The following is a 19,906-nucleotide window of genomic DNA, read 5'->3' on the forward strand; positions in this document are numbered from 1 at the left end:
CTGACTTCACAAGGTCATATCACTAGTTCATGAATTACTTGTTTCTCTGATTCACCACCTGGCTTTGCACAGAGAATCTTTTAACCTCACAGTGGCATGGAACCAGAAACCTGACCTTTTCGGGCAAAGCAAGTAACACAACAGAACAGGTAATACAGCGTTTAAATTGAATCCCCAAGAGAGGGCTCCCCTAACAATTCACTCTAACGTATATTGCATCTTATTCTTTTCCATCATTGCACTTAATCTAAAATGCTTAATATTTCTATTTTTTGGTGTCTTAATGTCCACCTCCCCCACCTGACTTTAAAACCATGTCTATTTGTTAACCACTCTACAGTCACCTCTCAGCAAAACAACTGCCAAGACTGTATGTGTTAAATATATTTCCAGACAGCTTTTGATATCAACTCCTGCCCCCGAAACCCCTACTCATACCACTGCTTGCTTTATTCGATATCTGTTATAAAGCAGAAAGTAGATATCTAAAACAAAACAAAACTACATAGCCCTGACTTCTTTGTGGAAACTATAAAGGGAAAGGAACTAAAAATCACTACTGTTGTTATTGTTGATAATGGCTGTTAATAACTGAATGACTGCTTTATGCTAGATACTCTCTTAGGGGCTTTTAAATATTATTTCTAGTCTTAAAACAGTCTTTGAAGTAGGCAATAGAATTCCTATTTTACATATGAGAGATCTAAGCGTGAACAAGTCAAGTGATGTGACTTACCCAAGGTCACCACTTGTAGGCTATAGAACTAGGATCAGAACTCCAGTCTATCTGACCTCAGAGTTCGCATTATATTATATTGCTTTCCACTGTACTTTATATAAAATAGCTTCTATATGATTAGCGCCATAAGCCAAAAGAGTAAAACCTAAAATGTCAATGATGTACATACATGTAGCCTGAAAATGGTAGGTAATCCAGTAAACAGGTGTTGTTTAGCTTAGTTCTGTTACAAACATTTCATCTGAAGGCATCCGTGTAGAAGAGGTTTAAAGTCCTAAATGGTGCATTGTAATAAATTCCTCCTACATAGTCAAAAAAAGTCTTGAGTGTAACTATTACATAATCCTTAATACAGGAAGCCAAAGGTTCAAGATAAACCAGAAACTAATCAAATTAGAGCTCTGAATTTTAATCCCTTTTTATTTAAAATAAAATTCATCCTGGGCTATTTCCCAATTTAAGTTAGACTACAATATTCTTGATATCATATTGTTATCAGTCTAAACTGAGCTGAAACACATTTATTTACCTTAATCTACTTAGGTAGCTCCTGCATCTTAACTATCCAAATGGTATATATTACAGTTTCTTATCATCACTGCCTACCTCCTTCACTTCATTAGCCATTATTAAATGCTAGAAAACAAGAAAGGAGTAAAAATATTACATTCCCAGTAGTTACCAAATGATGCATCCGTACAAATGACTATCATGAAATAATTTTTTAAAAATCACATTTTCAAAGAATATTTTAACACAAAAAAAGCCACAAAATGATGTTAAGAAAAATATACAACTGAATATATAAATGGATGCTGATTTTGCTAATGTATCTGACACAGATGCCTGCATGTGTCTACTTGGATCTGTGCATACAATATAAGAAGGAAAACAAATTACTGGAGAAAATAAACCAAAATATTATCTCCAAGTGGTGGGCATATGGGTGGTAAGTGTTTCCTTTTTATACTTTGTCTCATAAATTTTCTGCAATGAGCCTATATTACTTCTATAATCAGAAAAAAAAAAACTACACTAATTAAGAAAATATATTCCTCCTGTTCTTCAAACAATCCTCCTGTTGTGATATGGTATCAAAACATTAAAATAAAATCTTTTAAACCTTGCACTTTTTTTCTAAAAGAAGGTACCTTATCTAATCTGTCACTGATCTTTGGCACTATGGAAAAAAAAAGCTGCCAAGTGAATTACACTACACAGCACAGTGTTTTCTTGTTTCCAGAGACATTACAAAACAGAGAGTAACCATCACCTGTAAGATCTTCAATAGAGCTCTAAAATCATGTAGTTTCTTACCAAGAATACCAACGTACAGTGACATCACCTAAGAGCTTTCAATGAACAATTTAAAGGTATCTAACTCAATTGCTGTTCCTCTTGCTTATCCATTTTGTAGATAGTATTCTCGGCTAGCATGAGAACAGAAACGACGTCTTCAAAATCTCAGCACCTACTGTAGTGCCTGACAGACAAAGGAACCAAGTAAGTGTTGTTCATGGAACTAAATTACTGAACATTCCTAAGGGGGAATGCGGCAGGTACATTTCTTCATTTTGTAAATAAGTGATGAAATCATAAAGAACAATGAACTGACCTTCCCAAAGTTTATCAAAGCAGACTAGAGACTAATATATTTATTTATGTATTTAAGTAAAATGAGGAAAGGCAGAAAGGGAAACAGAAGAATGTAGTCACACTTACACAGCCAAAAGAAGGTAAGATTTGACCAGAAGATCAGGGGTAGTAAACTACAATGGATAATTGGATAGTTATTATAGTGACTGTTAATTGTCAACCTATCATTTCCCACCCCCTTCCTTAGTACTAGAACCCCTAATTTTTACCTGGGCACCTAAATGCCCAGAATAAATAAATTTCCCAGTCTCCCTTTGCACCTAGGTGTGGCCAGGTGACTAAGTTCTTGCCAATGAGATACAGGCAGAATCGGTTTGACAAAACCTCCAGAAAAACTTCCTTAACAGACAGCTGGCACCTGTTCCTTGCCGCCTTTCTTCCCCTACATCAATTCTGCTCTTTGAAACTCAGATGAAATGGCTGAAGCCACTTGGACAATGAGAAGACAAATCACAGCCTACAAATGGTGAGGCGGGGAGGCAGAAGGAGGAGTCGCTGAGGACCAGAGTCACCATACCAGCTGTGGACCTCTCACCTCTGGATCATTGACACAAGAGGAAAATGCACTTCTATCTTGTTTAAGCCACAATTATTTGTGTTCATCTTGCGTTGCTATTACGGCACAAGCTAATCTCAACTTATACAAATGATCAAAGAATTTCTGGGCAGAAAACACTTAGACTTGTCTTTCCAGCAGTCTGCCAACAAATCAAATAAGTTGGCACTATCCAAAAACTTCTTTAGTTTACTTGAACAAGTGATAAGCCATGAAGAGGAGGCCTCGTTTGCAGACATGCCATTTGAGTCGTACTCATTACACATCGCTCATTTAATGGTTAGGCAACTGCACTAGATACTGATATGAAAAACAACACTAGAAATGCTATATAAGAAGCAAGTGAAATATAAATATGTATTTTTAAGAAGCAGAAAGAGAAAGTAATTTTTCATCCCTTCAATTTTCACATTAGACCTAACATTTCCTCTATAAAATTGTGTACATTAATAAAAGTTCTACAAACATCGATAGTAAAGATATCCTCTTTTCTCTTCTCAACATACTCACTTTCCTCTGGAAACTGTCCTCAAAGGTGAGGACAGGCACCCCGTGTCCAGGTTAGGGCTGTACTATATGGCCCTGCCCTTCTGAACAAAATTCAATTCTCTCTCTCATAGACCTGAAACTCTGAGCTTAGAAAGCGTGACTGGAAACCTTATTAACTGAAAAATTCAGAAATAGCTGAACTCTTGCCATTAAAATAAATATCCTTTCCAAAGCCTGAGCGTGTTCAACTTCTCCTAGGATTCTATGAGATACATTAATCTTTCAAATACACTTCCTTTTATGCTTAAATAAGGCAAAGTAGGTTTCTGGTATCTGCAACCAATAGAAAAAATATAAAACAATGTTAAAGCTAATTTCTCTACTAATGTAGAGAATGTAGCTCTGATGTAGCTGGTTGGAACCTAATCATTTGAATCTCCCTTGGACTGTTCCAAGATCTTTAAAGGCTTGTTACAACACAATTCTAAGGATTTCAAAAGGTCATACATAGTGCTGTATGACCCCACTAGCACCATATTTTTTTTTTTAATTAAGTACTTCAAAGTTTTTTTATGACAGCATTTAGACCTAGAAGTGACCTTAAAAAATTCAATCAGTTCAACCCACTAATGTCATCACCTCTCTCATTTCTCTTCCCTTAGGACTAAAGAGCTTGCTCAGTACTTGACAACCTTCTTCACACCTTTCTCCTTAATAGGAGCTCCTCTATCTGTATATATAAATTTTCACTGAATTCTTTGTAAGTTGCCATATTTAGCAAATAAAAATATAGGAGACCCCCCCCCACTATATATATTTAGGACAGTTGGTTAAATTTGAATTTGATAAACAACTAACTTTTTTAGTCTAGGTATGTCCCGAATATTGCATGATGACCAACAAACTATCTGTGGTTTGCCTGAAATTCAAATTTATCTAGGCATACTGTATTTTATCTGACAACTCTAGTGCCATGGAGCCGAAAGAGTTGCCCAGTAAGAGCTATAGTCTATCTATTCCCTTTACAACAGGAAGTAGAGAATTAGGAGCAAAAGTTTAAGTTAGCTACACAATGATGACACAGACTGTTAGAGCTGAAGGGTACCCCGGAGATAACTAGTCCAGTGTTCTTACTTTAAACATTAGGGTAAGAGTGTCCAACTGGGTTGGAACATGACACCAAATTACCAATGATTAGAAAGATTGTTTATTTTCATTTGTCTCTAAAATTATTTCTAAAATCCCACAAGGGAAAAGAACAAGTAAATTTCATGGCTCTGAACAATATTCACATACCTGCCACCTCAATGGTCATTTCGTATTAGTAAATGTTATTAACAAAGCAAACAAAAACACATAACCAGTTAGACATCACTGTTATGAATGGGATAATTTAAGTAAATAAGATTGCATACATAAAGCACCTACCTAGTATAAGGCCTAGCCCATAACAGGACTTCTAAATGTAGTTCCCTTCTCCTCCCTGCCTCTATTTACTCAGTCTAGAACACTAAAATATTATAGTAGCTTCCAGTCTGGTCTCATTGTCTCCAAACTCTATATCATCAACTTTGATATCAGTACAGCATTCCTAATGTATCTCCCTCAAAAACACTGCAATTAATTAATAATGGCAAGATGTTCAATCTCTTCAGATACCAAATTGCCAATTAAAACACTCCTAAGTCAAATCGTCCATAAATTCACCAAAGGAATTTTGGTGATTCATTCAGAACAAGCAGTGTATAACAAAGAGAGTATATGCTAAGACCTTAGAAGTATAAAAGGGAGGACATCATTTCAAGCTGCGGTATTTAGAAAACTTTAGAAGCAGCAGCATTTGAGTGAGAATTTGAAGGATATACAATATTTTAATTGGTGAAGGTAGGAAGTTAAAGGAAATTTCAAGTAGAAAGAGCTTCATGAACAAGGGCATGAAGGTAGGAAAAAAATGCCTTACAATCTAGCCCAAATTTTATTTTTCTTTCTATCATGCTCCACCAGGGGCACAGATGCTAATCAAGTGTAATTTCCAAGACACAGTTTAAGTTTCTTTCCTCCATACCTCTGTTCAAGCCATGCCCTCCTTCAATAACCGGGAACAAGTCTTGCACAACACAGAGTAATAAATAATACTAGCTAAACCAACCTCCACCTTTCCCTCAGCTTCTATTCCCTTACTTCATCCATTTCTTTCTCTCTCCTTCAAATCTTTCCAACTGACCAAACTACAGAATATAATATTATTCACTGATTAATATATAAAGTAGAGAAGTAGAATACTCCCTTTAAAAACAAAGTTTCAACTTAAATCCTTGAAACATTCCCTCCATTCCCCCCCTCCCCTCCCCTTTTACTTCTCATTCCACATTCCCTTTCCTCTTTGGGTTACTGATGCTATATTTTTTTTAAATTCCCCTCCCACCTCAGATTTTTAAAATAAATAGCAATGACAGCAGGGATGGACTGCGCTTTCACAAATGTGAAACTTTCCCTCACAAGCAGAGCACAGTAAGGGCTTTGTGTTCTTTCTGGGAAGGGGACAAGGAGCAAAACAGGAACAGAAGGGGAATCTGAAAAGGAATGGAAGGTGTCCAGCCCGTCTAGAGGAATAAAGGTCAGGAATATTCTGGTAAGCCATAAAAACAAAATTTCTTTATTGTAATGACTAAATTTGCAAGAATGGGCCCTTAAAAGTAGCACATATGCCTACATACTAAATAGTTTTCTTTTGTTAGCCAAAATTATATATTATCTGTCAGAGAAGTCCAAGTTACCAAATAATCAAGTCTTCAATCTCTTATAATGGGATAACAAATTAGTAACTGGAAAAGACATTCACCAGAAATGGCCTGGATCATTGTAGTTTTAAAGGCTTACACAGGTAACCTAATGGAATCAGGAAAAATAAAATGTAACACACTATTAACTAGGAGTCTAGACTCTCAGTTTCAAGTATAGTCAATATACCTTTTGAATACCACTTTATAAAGCAATGTAAAGTGCTTATATTGTAGAAAATACATATATGCCTCCAGAATTGGGGGGGGGGGGGAAGGGGGGGAGATATCGCAATGTTAAGCAAATAGGTACTTGTAGTAAAATGTCTAGTGAGAGCACCATCCCTGGACTCAAAAAGTGCTGGATCTCCAACAAACGAAATGACAGTGAAAATACCCCAGGACTGGAAATAACTTAACAACTAGCTCTCATGTTTAAAAAAAAATAAAAAAACAACAAAAAACAAACAAACAAACAAACAAAAAACTAGCTCTCACAATTACAAAGACACTAATATCAAAGTGAATGCAAACAATCTTGCATATACTGTTTTATGAAACAGGATAAAAATATCTAAATTTAAAGTATTCCATATAAATGCATATATGCATGCATGCATACGTAACTAAATTAATAAAAACAGGGCTATTTCATCCACATCATTGGATGTTTATATATTCAAGTTGGCCAATAATTTTTTTTCTTTTGCTGAGCACTTATGTATTTTTGACCATATAAGTCATTTGCTTCTCAGGTTTATTATTTACTGACTAATCTCCTGTGTTAGAATGTGAGCTTCCTGAAGAAAAGGCCTTTTATTTTGATTAGTTATGTATCCCAGGGCTAGTAACAGAGCCTGACATGTAGAAGGTGTTCAAAACAGTATCAGTGAATGAATAAACTGATAAGCAAATAGCCTAAGTTCACAAGGTAGGTTATAGAGGTGGGTCTGTCTGACTCCAAAACCCAAGCATTTCCACTAAGCCTATGTTAATACAAGTTATTCATATGCTTGGAGGAAACCATTTACCGAAATAAATTTTTAAAACGAATAATAGACATGGTGTATTTCAAAGACTCTTAGAAACCTTAGAAATTTTGAAAGTGATCTTATTGGGAAAAAGAGAGGCTGGCTTGGATTTGAAGTCAACTTATATTCGGCACACAGAGTATTAGATTTTTTTTTTAATATAAAATTATTTATTTTCTTTATTTATTTTTGGCTGCGTTGGGTCCTCGTCACTGCGTGCGGGCTCTCTCTAGTTGCGGCACGTGGGGGTCACTCCTCACTGCAGTGTGCGGGCCTCTCACTGTGGTGGCCTCTCCCATTGCGGAGCACGGGCTCTAGGCGTGCAGGCTTCAGTAGTTGTGGCTCGTGGGCTGTAGAGCGCAGGCTCAGTAGCTGTGGCACACGGGGCTTAGTTGCTCCGCGACATGTGGGATCTTCCAGATCAGGGCAGGAACCTGTGTCCCCTGCATTGGCAGGAGAACTCCTAACCACTGTGCCACCAGGGAAGTCCCAGGTTTTTTTTGTTTTTTTTAAGTGTTCTTTGTCCTCCAGAATTTCCTGAGGGCACTGCTGAATTCTAACTTGTAGAACTGTTTGCCCTGCTTGAAATGTCTGCTATTTATTTATTTTTTGGCTGCGCCACACAGCTTGCAGGATCTTAGTTTCCCGACCAGGGACTGGACTCGGGCCACCGCAGTGAAAGCGTCGAGTCCTAACTGCTGGACCGCCAGGAATTCCCTGAAATGTCTTGATGTTGTTTGTGAGTTGATATTTCTATTTCTTCTACATCCGTAACAGGGAATCTACTTCTAAATTCAGATTCAATGTTTATTGAACGCCTATTATTTACTATGAAACATGACAGATACTTTCATAAAGCACCTACACAAGCACTTACACAAGCATTCAACTGTATCATGTTTGCTAAAATTGAGTTTTACCGGTAAAAGCCAGAAAATGAGAGTGATGGATGATAGTACAGAAAAAAAACAAAAAACAATCTGGTTCTTATGTAGGATGACGAGATGGCAGACCTTATTTTCCTGTTTCATTTCGACTGATAAGAAAGGTAAATAACTCTTTAAACAGTTTAGCATTAAAAATTGTACTGAATAAAACTCTTTACCCTAAAACTCTACATTTTTGTTTCTGGAAGAGGGAGTTACTTACCTCTGCCTCTGCTGTCAACTGTATCTTCTTTGCTATCAGCTGTTTTAAATCAATCCGACCTAAGGAAAGAAAAAAGTATAACTTTTAAGTTGATGGAGATAGTTACCTATCAGCATTATTTAAATCGTGAAGTTGAAAAACAAGCAAAAAATGACAACTATGTAAACTATGGTACAACCACAAAACATGACACAACTCTTAAAAATGAAGCACGGACAATATAAATAGAAGGAAATTTATACATAAAAATGCTAAGTTGAAAAAAAACAAAACTACTATATGTACACACAGTACTTACAACTATATTAATCATAGGATGCTGACAGTATAGGAAATTCTGACAGTACAGGAAATTAGTTTCTGTGAATGGATCCTGCAACTATGAGTAGTAAAATGTACAAGCAACAATAGAAAAATTAAATAAATCGGACTTCGTCAAAAATTGAAAAAAAAAAAAAAAAAAAAGTTTCTGCTCCAAAGAAGTAAAAAGACACAAAACGGGGAAAAAAACTTGCAAATCTGATCTGGAACCTGCATCCAGAATATGTAAAGAACTCTTACAACTCAATGGTAAAGATGAATAGTCCAACTTAAGCATCTGAAAAGACATGTCTCCAAAAAAGATATACAAATGGTCAATACCATCTGAAAAGATGCTCAATATCACTGGCCATCAGGGAAATGCAAATCAAAACCACAAAGAAATATCACTTCATACCCACGAGGATGGCTATAATCAAAAACACATAAGTGTTGGCCATTGTACACCTTAAGCTAATACAATGTTATGTGTCAATTATCTCAATAAAGCTAGAAAAAGAGTTGTACAAGCAGGAAATTTTGAGAAGAGCATTATTTCAGGGATTGGATGTGATAGCTTTTCTGTAATACAATTAGAGAGTGTTAATAAACACTTGTAACAATGATGTTTATAAGCTTGGTACAAATAAAACAGTTTATTATTTACTATTTTTTTAATTTTTAATTTTTTTGTTTGCGCTGGGTCTTTGTTGCTGCGTGTGGGCTTTCTCTAGTTGTGGTGAGCAGGAGCTACCCTTCGTTGTGGTGCACGGGGCTTCTCATTGCGGTGGCTTCTCTTGCTGCGGAGCACAGGCTCTAGGCGCACAGGCTTCAGTAGTTGCAGTGCCTGGGCTCAGTAGTTGTGACTCATGGGCTCTAGAGCACAGTCTCAGTAGTTGTGGCCCACGGGCTCAGTTGCTCCGGAGATCTGGGAGCAACTGAGAAGTTGTGGGATCTTCCCGCAGCAGGGATCGAACCCACATCCCCTGCATTGGCAGGGGGATTCTTAACCACTGCGCCACCAGGGAAGTCCCAAAACAGAGTTTTTTAAGTGAGGAGAAAAAAGCTTTGACCAGAACATGGAGAAATTAAAACCCTCCTACATTGCTGGTGAGAATGTAAAATGACACAATGCTTTTGAAAAAGTCTGGAAGTTCCTCAAAAGGTAAACACAGAGGTACCATATAACCCAGAAATTCCACCCTTAGGTAAATACACAAGAGAAATGAAAACAGACCCCCCCCTCCCATTTATAGAAAATTAAAGGGGCTTCCTTGGTGGCACAGTGGTTAAGAATCCGCCTGCCAATGCAGGGGACATGGGTTCGAGCCCTGGGCCGGGAAGATCCCACATGCCGTGGAGCAAATAAGACCGTGAGCCACAACTACTGAAGCCCGCGTGCCACAACTACTGAAGCCTGCGCACCAAGAGCCTGTGCTCCGCAACAAGAGAAGCCACTGCAATGAGAAGCCCGTGCACTGCAACGAACCCCCACTTGCCGCAACTAGAGAAAGCCTGTGCGCAGCAATGAAGACCCAATGCAGCCAAAAATAAAAATAAATAAATAAATTTACTTAAAAAAAAAAAAAGAAAATTAAAAATCCAAGCCCCCCAAAAAAGATCTAACAAGATCGCTCATTATCCTATGATGTTCAAGTAACTAATATTAACATTTTGGTAAATATTATTTGTCCTTTTACTTTGGCAAATATTAAATAATAATATTAAATATAATATTATAAATATACATACTATAAAAACAGAGTCATTATGAATACTGTTTGGTAACCTGTTTTCATTTAACATATTGTTAATATCTTTGCATATCATTACATATTCTTCCACATCATTTTTATGGGTCTACTATTCTATTTTTACGGCTGAAATAGAATTTATTTAATCCTCTATTGGACATTTTGATTCTTTATATCGTTTCACAATATTCCACTTGGAAAAAAGGCATGGAGAACGTGAAGGTCCAAAATGCACCTAATAAAAGCTCTATAAGGAGAGGAAAAATTTGAAGTAATAATGGCTGAGAACTTTCTGGGAGTGTTAAAAAAAAGCCAATCCTCAAAGGAAGATCAAAGAATCCCAAGCAGGGTAAAGATATATCATAGTGAAACTGTGTAACACAGAGGTTTATTTAAAAACGAAACACAAAACAAAAAGACTCTTAAAAGCACCCAGAAAGAAAACATCACCTTCAAGAGAACTGCCATTATGCTGTGTGACTCATCAACACCAACAACAGAAGCCAGCAAACAGTGAAATAATATCTTAAACTGTTGATAACAGTGAAGTTTATGACTGGGAAGGAGGCTAGAGGTCATATCATGGAGAGCCTGTGTATATCACAACAAGGGCTTTGAGGAAACTAAGAATTTTAAGCAGAAGAGTAACTGATCTGATATTGGAAAATCCCACTCTCTGGCAGGAGAGGAAGAAATGACCACATAAGAGAAATGCAATAAATCCTGACAAGAAATGATGTTGCCATAAGCCAAAACAATAGCGCTGAGAATGGATAGGAGAGGATAAATTTTGAGAATATTCCCAAATTGGTAACTTTATTAGGTAAGAAATATGAAGGTAAAACAAATATCCATTTGATTTTTCTATCAACTGTAAAAATACTTTTGTTTAGTTCTCTACTATCTATGATCAGACCATGGATTCATAAATAAGCTATTTACTTCATAAATAAATGAATACAGAAACTTCTTCCCTTCAACTAATTACCATAGGGGGATGGGGAAGAAGACGCCAAAGATTAATTCTCACTACTTGTGCATCATTTCCAAAAGGAATCTGTCTATCCATAAACAACCTAACCACCATTCAAACTGGCTTTGAGGAGGCAGGGACTGGAAAGCAGGGAAAGAGTTTTTTCTCACTTAGACTAGAATCTCTAAAGGCCCCGCTCCAAGTGACAGTAAAGTTATATAAAGTCGAAGAAAAATATATTAAAAATCCAATTCAATTCATTTTCTTTCACCTTAAAACTAACCTCACACAATATTCAAAATTACTTTCTTGCTACCCACCAAAACTTAAATGTCATAAAAATCAAAAGAATAATGCCCTAAAAGCTAACATCCAGTGATTTAAAGAACTATATACAGGGACTTCCCTGGTGGCACAATGGTTAAGAATCTGCCTGCCAATGCAGGGGACATGGGTTCCATCCCTGGTCTGGGAAGATCCCACAAGCCGCAGAGCAACTAAGCCCCTGCGCCACAACTACTGAGCCTGCATGCCACAAATACTGAAGCCCATGCACCTAGTGCCCATGCTCCACGACAAGAGAAGCCACTGCAATGAGAAGCCCACGCACAGCAACGAAGACCCAACACAGCCAAAAATAAATTAAAAAAATTTTTAAATATATAAAAATAAAATTAAAATTAAAAAATAAAGAACTATGTACAGACACCCAACCACATAAGTCAACTCAAGGCTTCTAAATTTCTAAAACATTGACCCTGAAATAGTGATAAGCCAGGACTGAGAGTCATGCAATTTCTGAAATACCTGCCTAGATCTATTAATATCACTAACTGATAACTGATCACTAACTGATAATACCTATTAGTAGACCCAAAGATAAATCCTTAAAGAAAACTACTCTAGATTTTGTTTTTTCCTAACCCTCTTATCTCTAAGAAGTCAGGCTTGCGACATTTATCTTCATGAACACTACCTCACACTTGTAAAGTCTACAACATTGAATTGAGTATTTAAAAATTTACTCCTGGGGCTTCCCTGGTGGCGCAGTGGTTGAGAATCTGCCTGCCTACGCAGGGGTCACGGGTTCGAGCCCTGGTCCGGGAAGATCCCACATGCCGCGGAGCAACTGGGCCCGTGAGCCACAATTACTGAGCCTGCGCGTCTGGAGCCTGTGCTCCGCAACAAGAGAGGCCGCGATAGTGAGAGGCCCGCGCACCGCGATGAAGAGTGGCCCCCACTTGCCGCAACTCGAGAAAGCCCTCGCACAGAAACGAAGACCCACCCAACACAGCCATAAATAAATAAATTTAAAAAAATAAAAAATAAAAAAATAAAAATAAAAATTTACTCCTTGAAGTATCAAAAATCTAATTTGAACCAGTTTTGATAAAGACCTTCCTAAAATTATTACATGCTTTACCACCTTAAAAAAAAAAAAAAGAGAGAGAGAGAGACTGTACATAATCTTTATGTCGAATAAAAGATCATTTATTGCACTGTGCTATTATAGTGACACCTTTAGTAGAACTGAAATGAGAGCAATGGAGCCCACATTAAACAGCTCCAGAAAGTTGTGCCTTTCTACTAGGGTTGCTTCTTCACGGCTCTTCACCAAATCTGATTCCTGTAACAATCCTATACTTACACTACTATGCCAAATTTACTGCCAATGTTACCCAGAAGGAAAAGATAAATGACCAAGCTTATTAAATTAGTAACGCACTTATTCATTCAATTATATACTCACTCACTAAATAAAAACCCTCTGAGAACCCAATTTATACGGGGTACTAGGCATGTATTCCAAACCCCTCCTTTAGGATCTCAATAGAAGTATGCAAACACTGATAACTACAATACACAAAAGGGCTGTGGGATCATCAGGGTGGAGAGAGCTTTTGCAGAGGAAGTCAATATTTGAGCTGTCTCAACTGATAAAATGCCTCTAGGTGCCAAGCTCTCTTTGCTTTACAATACTGTACTTAATATAGGCTTTTGCCTAAGGGCAGCTTTTAACTCCTTACTTTCTAGGTTACCAGTTACTTTCTAGATCAGTGCTGCCCAACAGAAACATAATGTCAACCACGTTATGTAATTTAAAATTTCCTGGGAGCCACATGAAAAAGTAAAAACAGGTGCAAAGTGAGTCTTAAAAACAGGTGCAAAGTGGTATGTATTTTACAACTTTGGTGTTATCTCAATTCAGACTAGCCACAGTTCAAGTGCTCAACCGGACCAGACTGAACAGTGTAGTTCTAAATCAGGGGTCAGCAATTTTTTTCTGCAATGGGCCAGAGAGTATGTATTTCAGGCTTTGGGGGCCATATGGTCCAAAAGCACTACAGCCATAACTGAATGGAAGTGGCTGTGTATGACAACTCCTGTTCTAGATGGCTGAATTTACTGTGAGTCTGGCTGACAAAACTGACAGGTATGCACAATTATTTTTTATAATCTCACGTGACTGTGGTGAACAACGCTGGTTGCTTCCGCCACAAGGGCATGTGTTTCATTCCCTTTGCCAGAGACTGATTTAAGAATGGGCATGAGCACCAGTCAGAGATGGCCCGCTCAGGTTTACTGAGAAGAAGAGTGTAAAGGGACTATTTTATAAATGTGTGGGCAAATTTAAGAAAAGCAACAAAGGATGGTGTAGCATTCTAGGGCTAGTAACAAGCAACAGGAAAGCTGTTACTATCCTGAAAGGGCAAAGGAGGGAAATGGTTTAGGAAACCCGAAGAGAACTCCCTGGAGAGAACTATTAGAAGAGATGGTTACCCAGCCCAGAGGGAACCTATGTTATAAACACACACCTTACTCTCTGCCCTTGGACCTCCTATCAATGCCACCCACCCCAACCATGACCGAACCCTACCAGAAACCAGAGGGTATGGAAGCCATTTGATTGTGCCCGGGGAGGCTGATGCTCTGGACTCTAAGTAGGGTAGAAAAGAGTAAAGAGGTAAAAGGAAGACAGCATAACTTGTAATCTAGCTCTGGCCAATGAGACATGAGAAGTCTGTTGGGCAATTTCTAGGAAAGATTTCACTGCTCTAAAGGGAGGCACAGGGAAACGGTGTTCCTTCTGATGGAAATTATTCTTTTGCTTTCCCAGTTTTCTTACCCAGCCTAGAGTCACTAACCCTTTGTCATTATTTCTATCCTTCCCTCATCAACGCCACCAATTTCCTGGACCCACCTAGCCACATCCCAATCCCAGATATTGCCTGCTATCTGCTTTCTCTGATTTCAAACTGCCATGCACTGCAGAAATATAATACAGAAAATGGGCCCACTATAAACTGGCTGTCTAGCGTTAACCAGGCCTGCAGTAAAAATGAAATCTTTGTCTCTGCCTCTTGATGAATTTCTATAACATTCCTCCCAAGTGTAGTTCCAAACATTTTCCACCTTCAAGTCCCAGCCTTACAAAGCAACCTTCAGTTGATCATTTTGGGGACCAACTCCTGAAATGTCTTCTATCTTAATTTTCGCTATCTTTAATCCTCTTCTCCACTGTTCCTTTGTCAGAGGAAGGGGTAGCCCATCTCTTTTTCAAGACTACCCCTTTAAACTATATTGCCTTGATCCTTTATATATCCTTTGAGAAACTGCTCAAATCATTCAACACACTGAGCCATTTATATTGTCCACATTACATTTAGCACCAACGTAGTCTTTAAAAATTTTCTGAAATTATGATATGGATGTCATAAGTGGTACTCAAAATTTGTCTGCGAAGTATTACATATTTACTTAACGTTTTGGAAACAAATATGTAACTGAAACAAACTATCATTTCATAGAATTTATTGCTTAGGATGAAGATTCTTCTTTTTAGTGAAATTTTCTTTAAATTACATAATAAAAAATATGGTACAGAGATAATGGCAAAATTATAAATAACTGAAATTTTGGAAACAATGTCCTTTGGAAACAAACAACAGCCCTTTCCAATGAACCTCTTATCTTTCAAGACCCAACTCATGCTGTTCTTTTCCTTTTAATATAAAATGTCCTAGAAAAGTGGTTTGTACTTCCTATCTTCACTTTCTCACTAGCAATTCATCCCCAACATGTTTCTGCAACTCTTCCTTTTCTGGAGTCACTATGGCCTCCAAATTTCTAAATCCTCATCCTCATTAAACTTGCTGCAAGGAGTTCCCTGGTGGCCTAGTGGTAAGGATTCCAGGCTTTCAATGACAGGCCCTGGGTTCAATCCCCGGTCAGTGAACTGAGATCCTGCAAGCTGTGCGGGATGATATCATATATCACTTATACGTAGAATCTAAAATGTGATACAAATGAACTTATTTACAAAACAGAAACAGACTCACAGACATAGAGAACAAACTTCTGGTTACCAAAGGGGAAAGGGGGTTAGGGAGGGATAAATCAGGAGTTTGGGATTAGCAGACACAAACAATTATATATAAAAAAGATAGGGAATTCCCTGGAGGTCCAGTGGTTAGGACTTGGGGCTTTCACTGGTGGAGGCCCAGGTTCAATCACTGGTTGGGGAACTAAGATCCTGCAAGCTGTGCAGTGCGGCCAAGAATTTTTTAAAAATAAGAAAAAAAAAAAAAAAGATAAACAAGGTCCTACTGTATACCAAAGGGAACTATATTCAATATCCTGTAATAAATCATAATAGAAAAGAATATGAAAAAGAATATACATATATATAATTGAACCACTTTGCTGTACACCAGAAACACACCATTGTAAATCAACTGTACTTCAATACAAAATTTAAAAATTAATTAATTAAAATTTTAAAAATCAAGGCCTACTTATAGTGACTAAATTCCTAAAGATGACTAAGAAGTACTAGGCAGTGATGAGTCACCATTTTTCAAGTTTCACTTCTTTTAACTAGCATTTTCTTTGTCTCCTTGTGGTAAGTACAGAATTAGCTAATGCGTAGGCACTGACTAGCAGGTTTTTACTGCCTAGAGAAGTTCAAACTCATTTTAAAATCCTGATTATTTTCTAAAAAACTCTCATTGACCATGTCTTAGAAGATCTTCATCCCAGCTTCACCTTGCTCTCCGTAGAGATATAAGTAATCCAAAAGAGTCATGTGAAAGCCACCTTTATGTCTAAGGATGGTTGGGTTTAGGAGTAGTCCTTGAAAGAATCAATCATTTATCAACCTTAGAAGCAAAAGGGGAGATAAAAAAAAAAAGTATAATCCATCTATAGGGACTTCCCTAGGGGTGCAGTAGTTAAGAATCCGCCTGCCAATGCAGGGGACACAGGTTCGATCCCTGGTCCAGGAAGACACCACGTGCCACGGAGCAACTAAGCCTGTGTGCCACAACTACTGAAGCCTGCGCGCCTAGAGCTCAGGCTCCGCAACAAGAGAAGCCACTGCGATGAGAAGCCTGTGCACAGCAACGAGGAGTAGCCCCCACTCGCCGCAACTAGAGAAAGCCCGTGCACAGCAACGGAGACCCAACACAGCCAAAAATAAATTTTTTAAAAAAAGGTATAATACATCTAAACCCTCTATTGCTCCATCGATCTCAAAAACCTTTCGAAATTGTCTACTAATCACATGTCTACACTGCTACAGAGAAAGGAATCTGAACTAGAAATGAGCGTCAGTATATAAATATCATACAGAAAAGGAGATTTAATAGATAATGTTGAAACAACTGGCTGGCCATTTTGAAAAACTGTCAAATTAGAGCCCTAGCTCACTTATTATTCAAAATAAATTTCAGATGGATCAAATATTTGAATCTTAAAAAACCCAGGGCTTCCCTGGTGGAGCAGTGGTTAAGAATCCACCTGCCAATGCAGGCGACATGGGTTCAATCCCTGGTCCAGGAAGATCCCACATGCCGCGGAGCAACTAAGCCCGTGTGCCACAACTACGCCCGTGCGCCACAACTACTGAGCCTGCGCTCTAGAGCCCGTGAGGCACAACTACTGAAGCCCGCACACCTAGTTCCCGTGCCCCACAACAAGAGAAGCCACTGCAATGAGAAGCACATGCACTGCAAGGAAGAGTAGCTCCCGCTCGCCACAACTAGAGGAAGCCCGCGTGCAGCAACAAAGACCCAACACAGCCAAAAATAAAATAAATAAATTAAAAAAAAATTTTTTTAAGTTATCAAAGAAAATTATCAGCTAGTAACTCCCATTTCTTTTAACTAATCTTCCTAAAATGAACCAAGATATCCAAACTCATTCTTTTGACCTTAAAAACTACAAAAGGGGGCTTCCCTGGTGGCGCAGTGGCTGGGAATCTGCCTGCCAATGCAGGGGACACGGGTTCGAGCCCTGGTCTGGGAAGATCCCACATGCCGCAGAGCGACTAAGCCCGTGAGCCACAAATACTGAGCCTGCGCGTCTGGAGCCTGTGCTCCGCAACGGGAGAGGTCGCGACCGTGAGAGGCCCGTGCACCGCGATGAAGAGTGGCCCCCGCTCACCGCAACTGGAGAAAGCCCTCGCACAGAAACGAAGACCCAACACAGCCAAAAATTAAAAATATATATAAATAAATTAATTTAAACAAAAAAAAAGTTAAAAAAAAAAACTACAAAAGGTACTAATTAATATTCAATAACTTTATTGCTGCTTTTAATTATGTCTCATTTTACAAAATCTTTTTCAAGTAAAGTGGAATCTGTCATCTCTCAAAATGCCATAGAGTTTATTCAAAAGGTCACATCATCCATGACTGAAGAAAGGTTGAAGAAACAGGCACTCTCATATGGCTACTGGGAGTGCAGTATTTCCAGAGGGCAATTTGGGAATACCTACCCAAAAAATCTTATGACCTAAAAACAATTTCTAGGAATGTAGCCAAGGAAAAATCATAAACACTTGAACTTTTGCTCACCTGCACTTTCTAAAACAAACATGTTTTGCTTTTATTCTAAGGGAAAAAAAAATGTGTTCTCAACCTACTCAGTGGATCAACGCTCTATGTGGACTGGCCAGTTTTATGATTAGATGCATAAATTGGATGAAGGGGCTAAATTACAGAATAACAATGATATTAACTTTTTTTCATATATTTTTGCCAAGGGACTCTCAATTTTTACAAAAGGCAAGTTGTTCTCTCTGTTCAAATACTTATGTACATATCTCAAAGAACACTGAAATTGAATAGAATTAGAAGTATATTAATCAAGTTAATATTTGTTAAACACTTAAAACAGTGCCTGGCACATGATAAACTGTTAGCGGTTATTATCATATTTACTCATTAATTAGCTATCAAATGAACAATGCAGCAAAATAAACGGTAGTCAAGAATAGGCACTACCTGTAAATTAAGAGAAAGGTAGAGAATGTCCCCAACCTGATAAAGGGCACCTACAAAAATCCACAGCTAACATAATTAACAGAGAAACTGAAAGTTTTCTCCCTAAGATCAGAAACAACACAAGAATGCCCAATGTCCACTCTTGCCAATTCTGTTCAACATTTTACTGGAAATTCTAGCAAGGGTAATTAGGCAAGAAAATGAAATAAAAGGCATGTTGATTGAAAATGAAGAAATAAAACGTTCTTATGTGCAGATGGCATGATCCTGTATATAGAAAAAACTACAAAACACACACACACAAAACTCTTAGAGCTAATAAAAGAGCTCAGCAAGGTTTCAGGATACAATATCAATATACAAAAACCAGCTGCATTTCTACACATTAGCCACAAATGATTGGAAAATGAAATTAAGAAAATTCCACTTACAACAGCAGCAAAAGGAACAAAATTATTTAGAAATAAATTTAACAAAAAAAGTGTAAAACTTATCAACTTAAAACTATAAAACATTGTTGAAAGAAATCAAAGAAGACCTAAATACAGGCATACCTCGTTTTATTGCACTTTGAAGATATTGCAGGATTTTTTTGTTTTTTGTTTTTACAAATTGAAGGTTTGTAGCAACAGTGCACTGAGCAAAGCTACCGACACCATTTTTCAAACAGCATCTGCTCACTTCATGTCTCTGTCATAGTTTGGTAATTCTCACAGTATTTCAAACTTTTCATTATTATATTTGTTATGGTGATCTGTGATCAGTGATCTCTGATGTTACTATTGCAAAAAGATTACAACTTGAGGAAGACTCAGGTGATGGTCAGCATTCTTTTAACAATAAAGTATTTTTTAATTAAGGTATGTACACTGTCTTTTTTTTAGACATAATGCACACTTAATAGTTTATAGTATAGCATAAACATAACTTTTATATGCACTGGGAAACCAAAAAATTCATGTGGACTCACTTTATCGTGATATTCATTTTATTGCGGTGGTCTCGAACCGAACCCGCAATATCTCCGAGGTATGTCTGTAAATAGAAAGACATCCCATGTTCATGGGCTGAAAGACTTAATATTGTTAAGATAGTGTATTAGTTTCTTGCACCTGCTGTAACAAATTACCACAAACTTGGTGGATTAAAACAACCGAAATTCTCTCTCAGTTCTGGAGGCCAAGCTGAAATCA

At 37.7% G+C, this 19,906-nt stretch overlaps 1 protein-coding gene and 1 long non-coding RNA gene across 9 annotated transcripts in view; both read right to left on the minus strand.

Annotated features, from left to right (window-relative positions):
- The window catches only part of SOAT1 (sterol O-acyltransferase 1), a 58,098-nt gene that overhangs the window by 22,395 nt on the left and 15,797 nt on the right, over nucleotides 1–19,906 (minus strand). For 6 of the 8 annotated variants that reach the window (XM_082389272.1, XM_082389276.1, XM_082389271.1 and 3 more), the window contains one exon: nucleotides 8,401–8,459. In XM_082389272.1, the coding sequence (XP_082245398.1) occupies nucleotides 8,401–8,459 (59 nt within the window). Of the gene's footprint in view, nucleotides 1–8,400; nucleotides 8,461–19,683; nucleotides 19,749–19,906 lie in introns of those variants that run through there. The other 2 variants (XM_082389277.1, XM_082389278.1) reach the window with 2 other exon arrangements.
- LOC309605735 lies at nucleotides 789–8,394 on the minus strand. Its single transcript, XR_014231522.1, has 2 exons — nucleotides 6,690–8,394; nucleotides 789–6,624 (listed from the first exon to the last, which is right to left on the minus strand). It is a non-coding gene; the product is annotated as an uncharacterized lncRNA (long non-coding RNA).

Source organism: Balaenoptera borealis (assembly GCF_965194805.1).
Source record: "Balaenoptera borealis genome assembly, chromosome: 1".
Classification (NCBI taxonomy): Eukaryota; Metazoa; Chordata; class Mammalia; order Artiodactyla; family Balaenopteridae; genus Balaenoptera; species Balaenoptera borealis.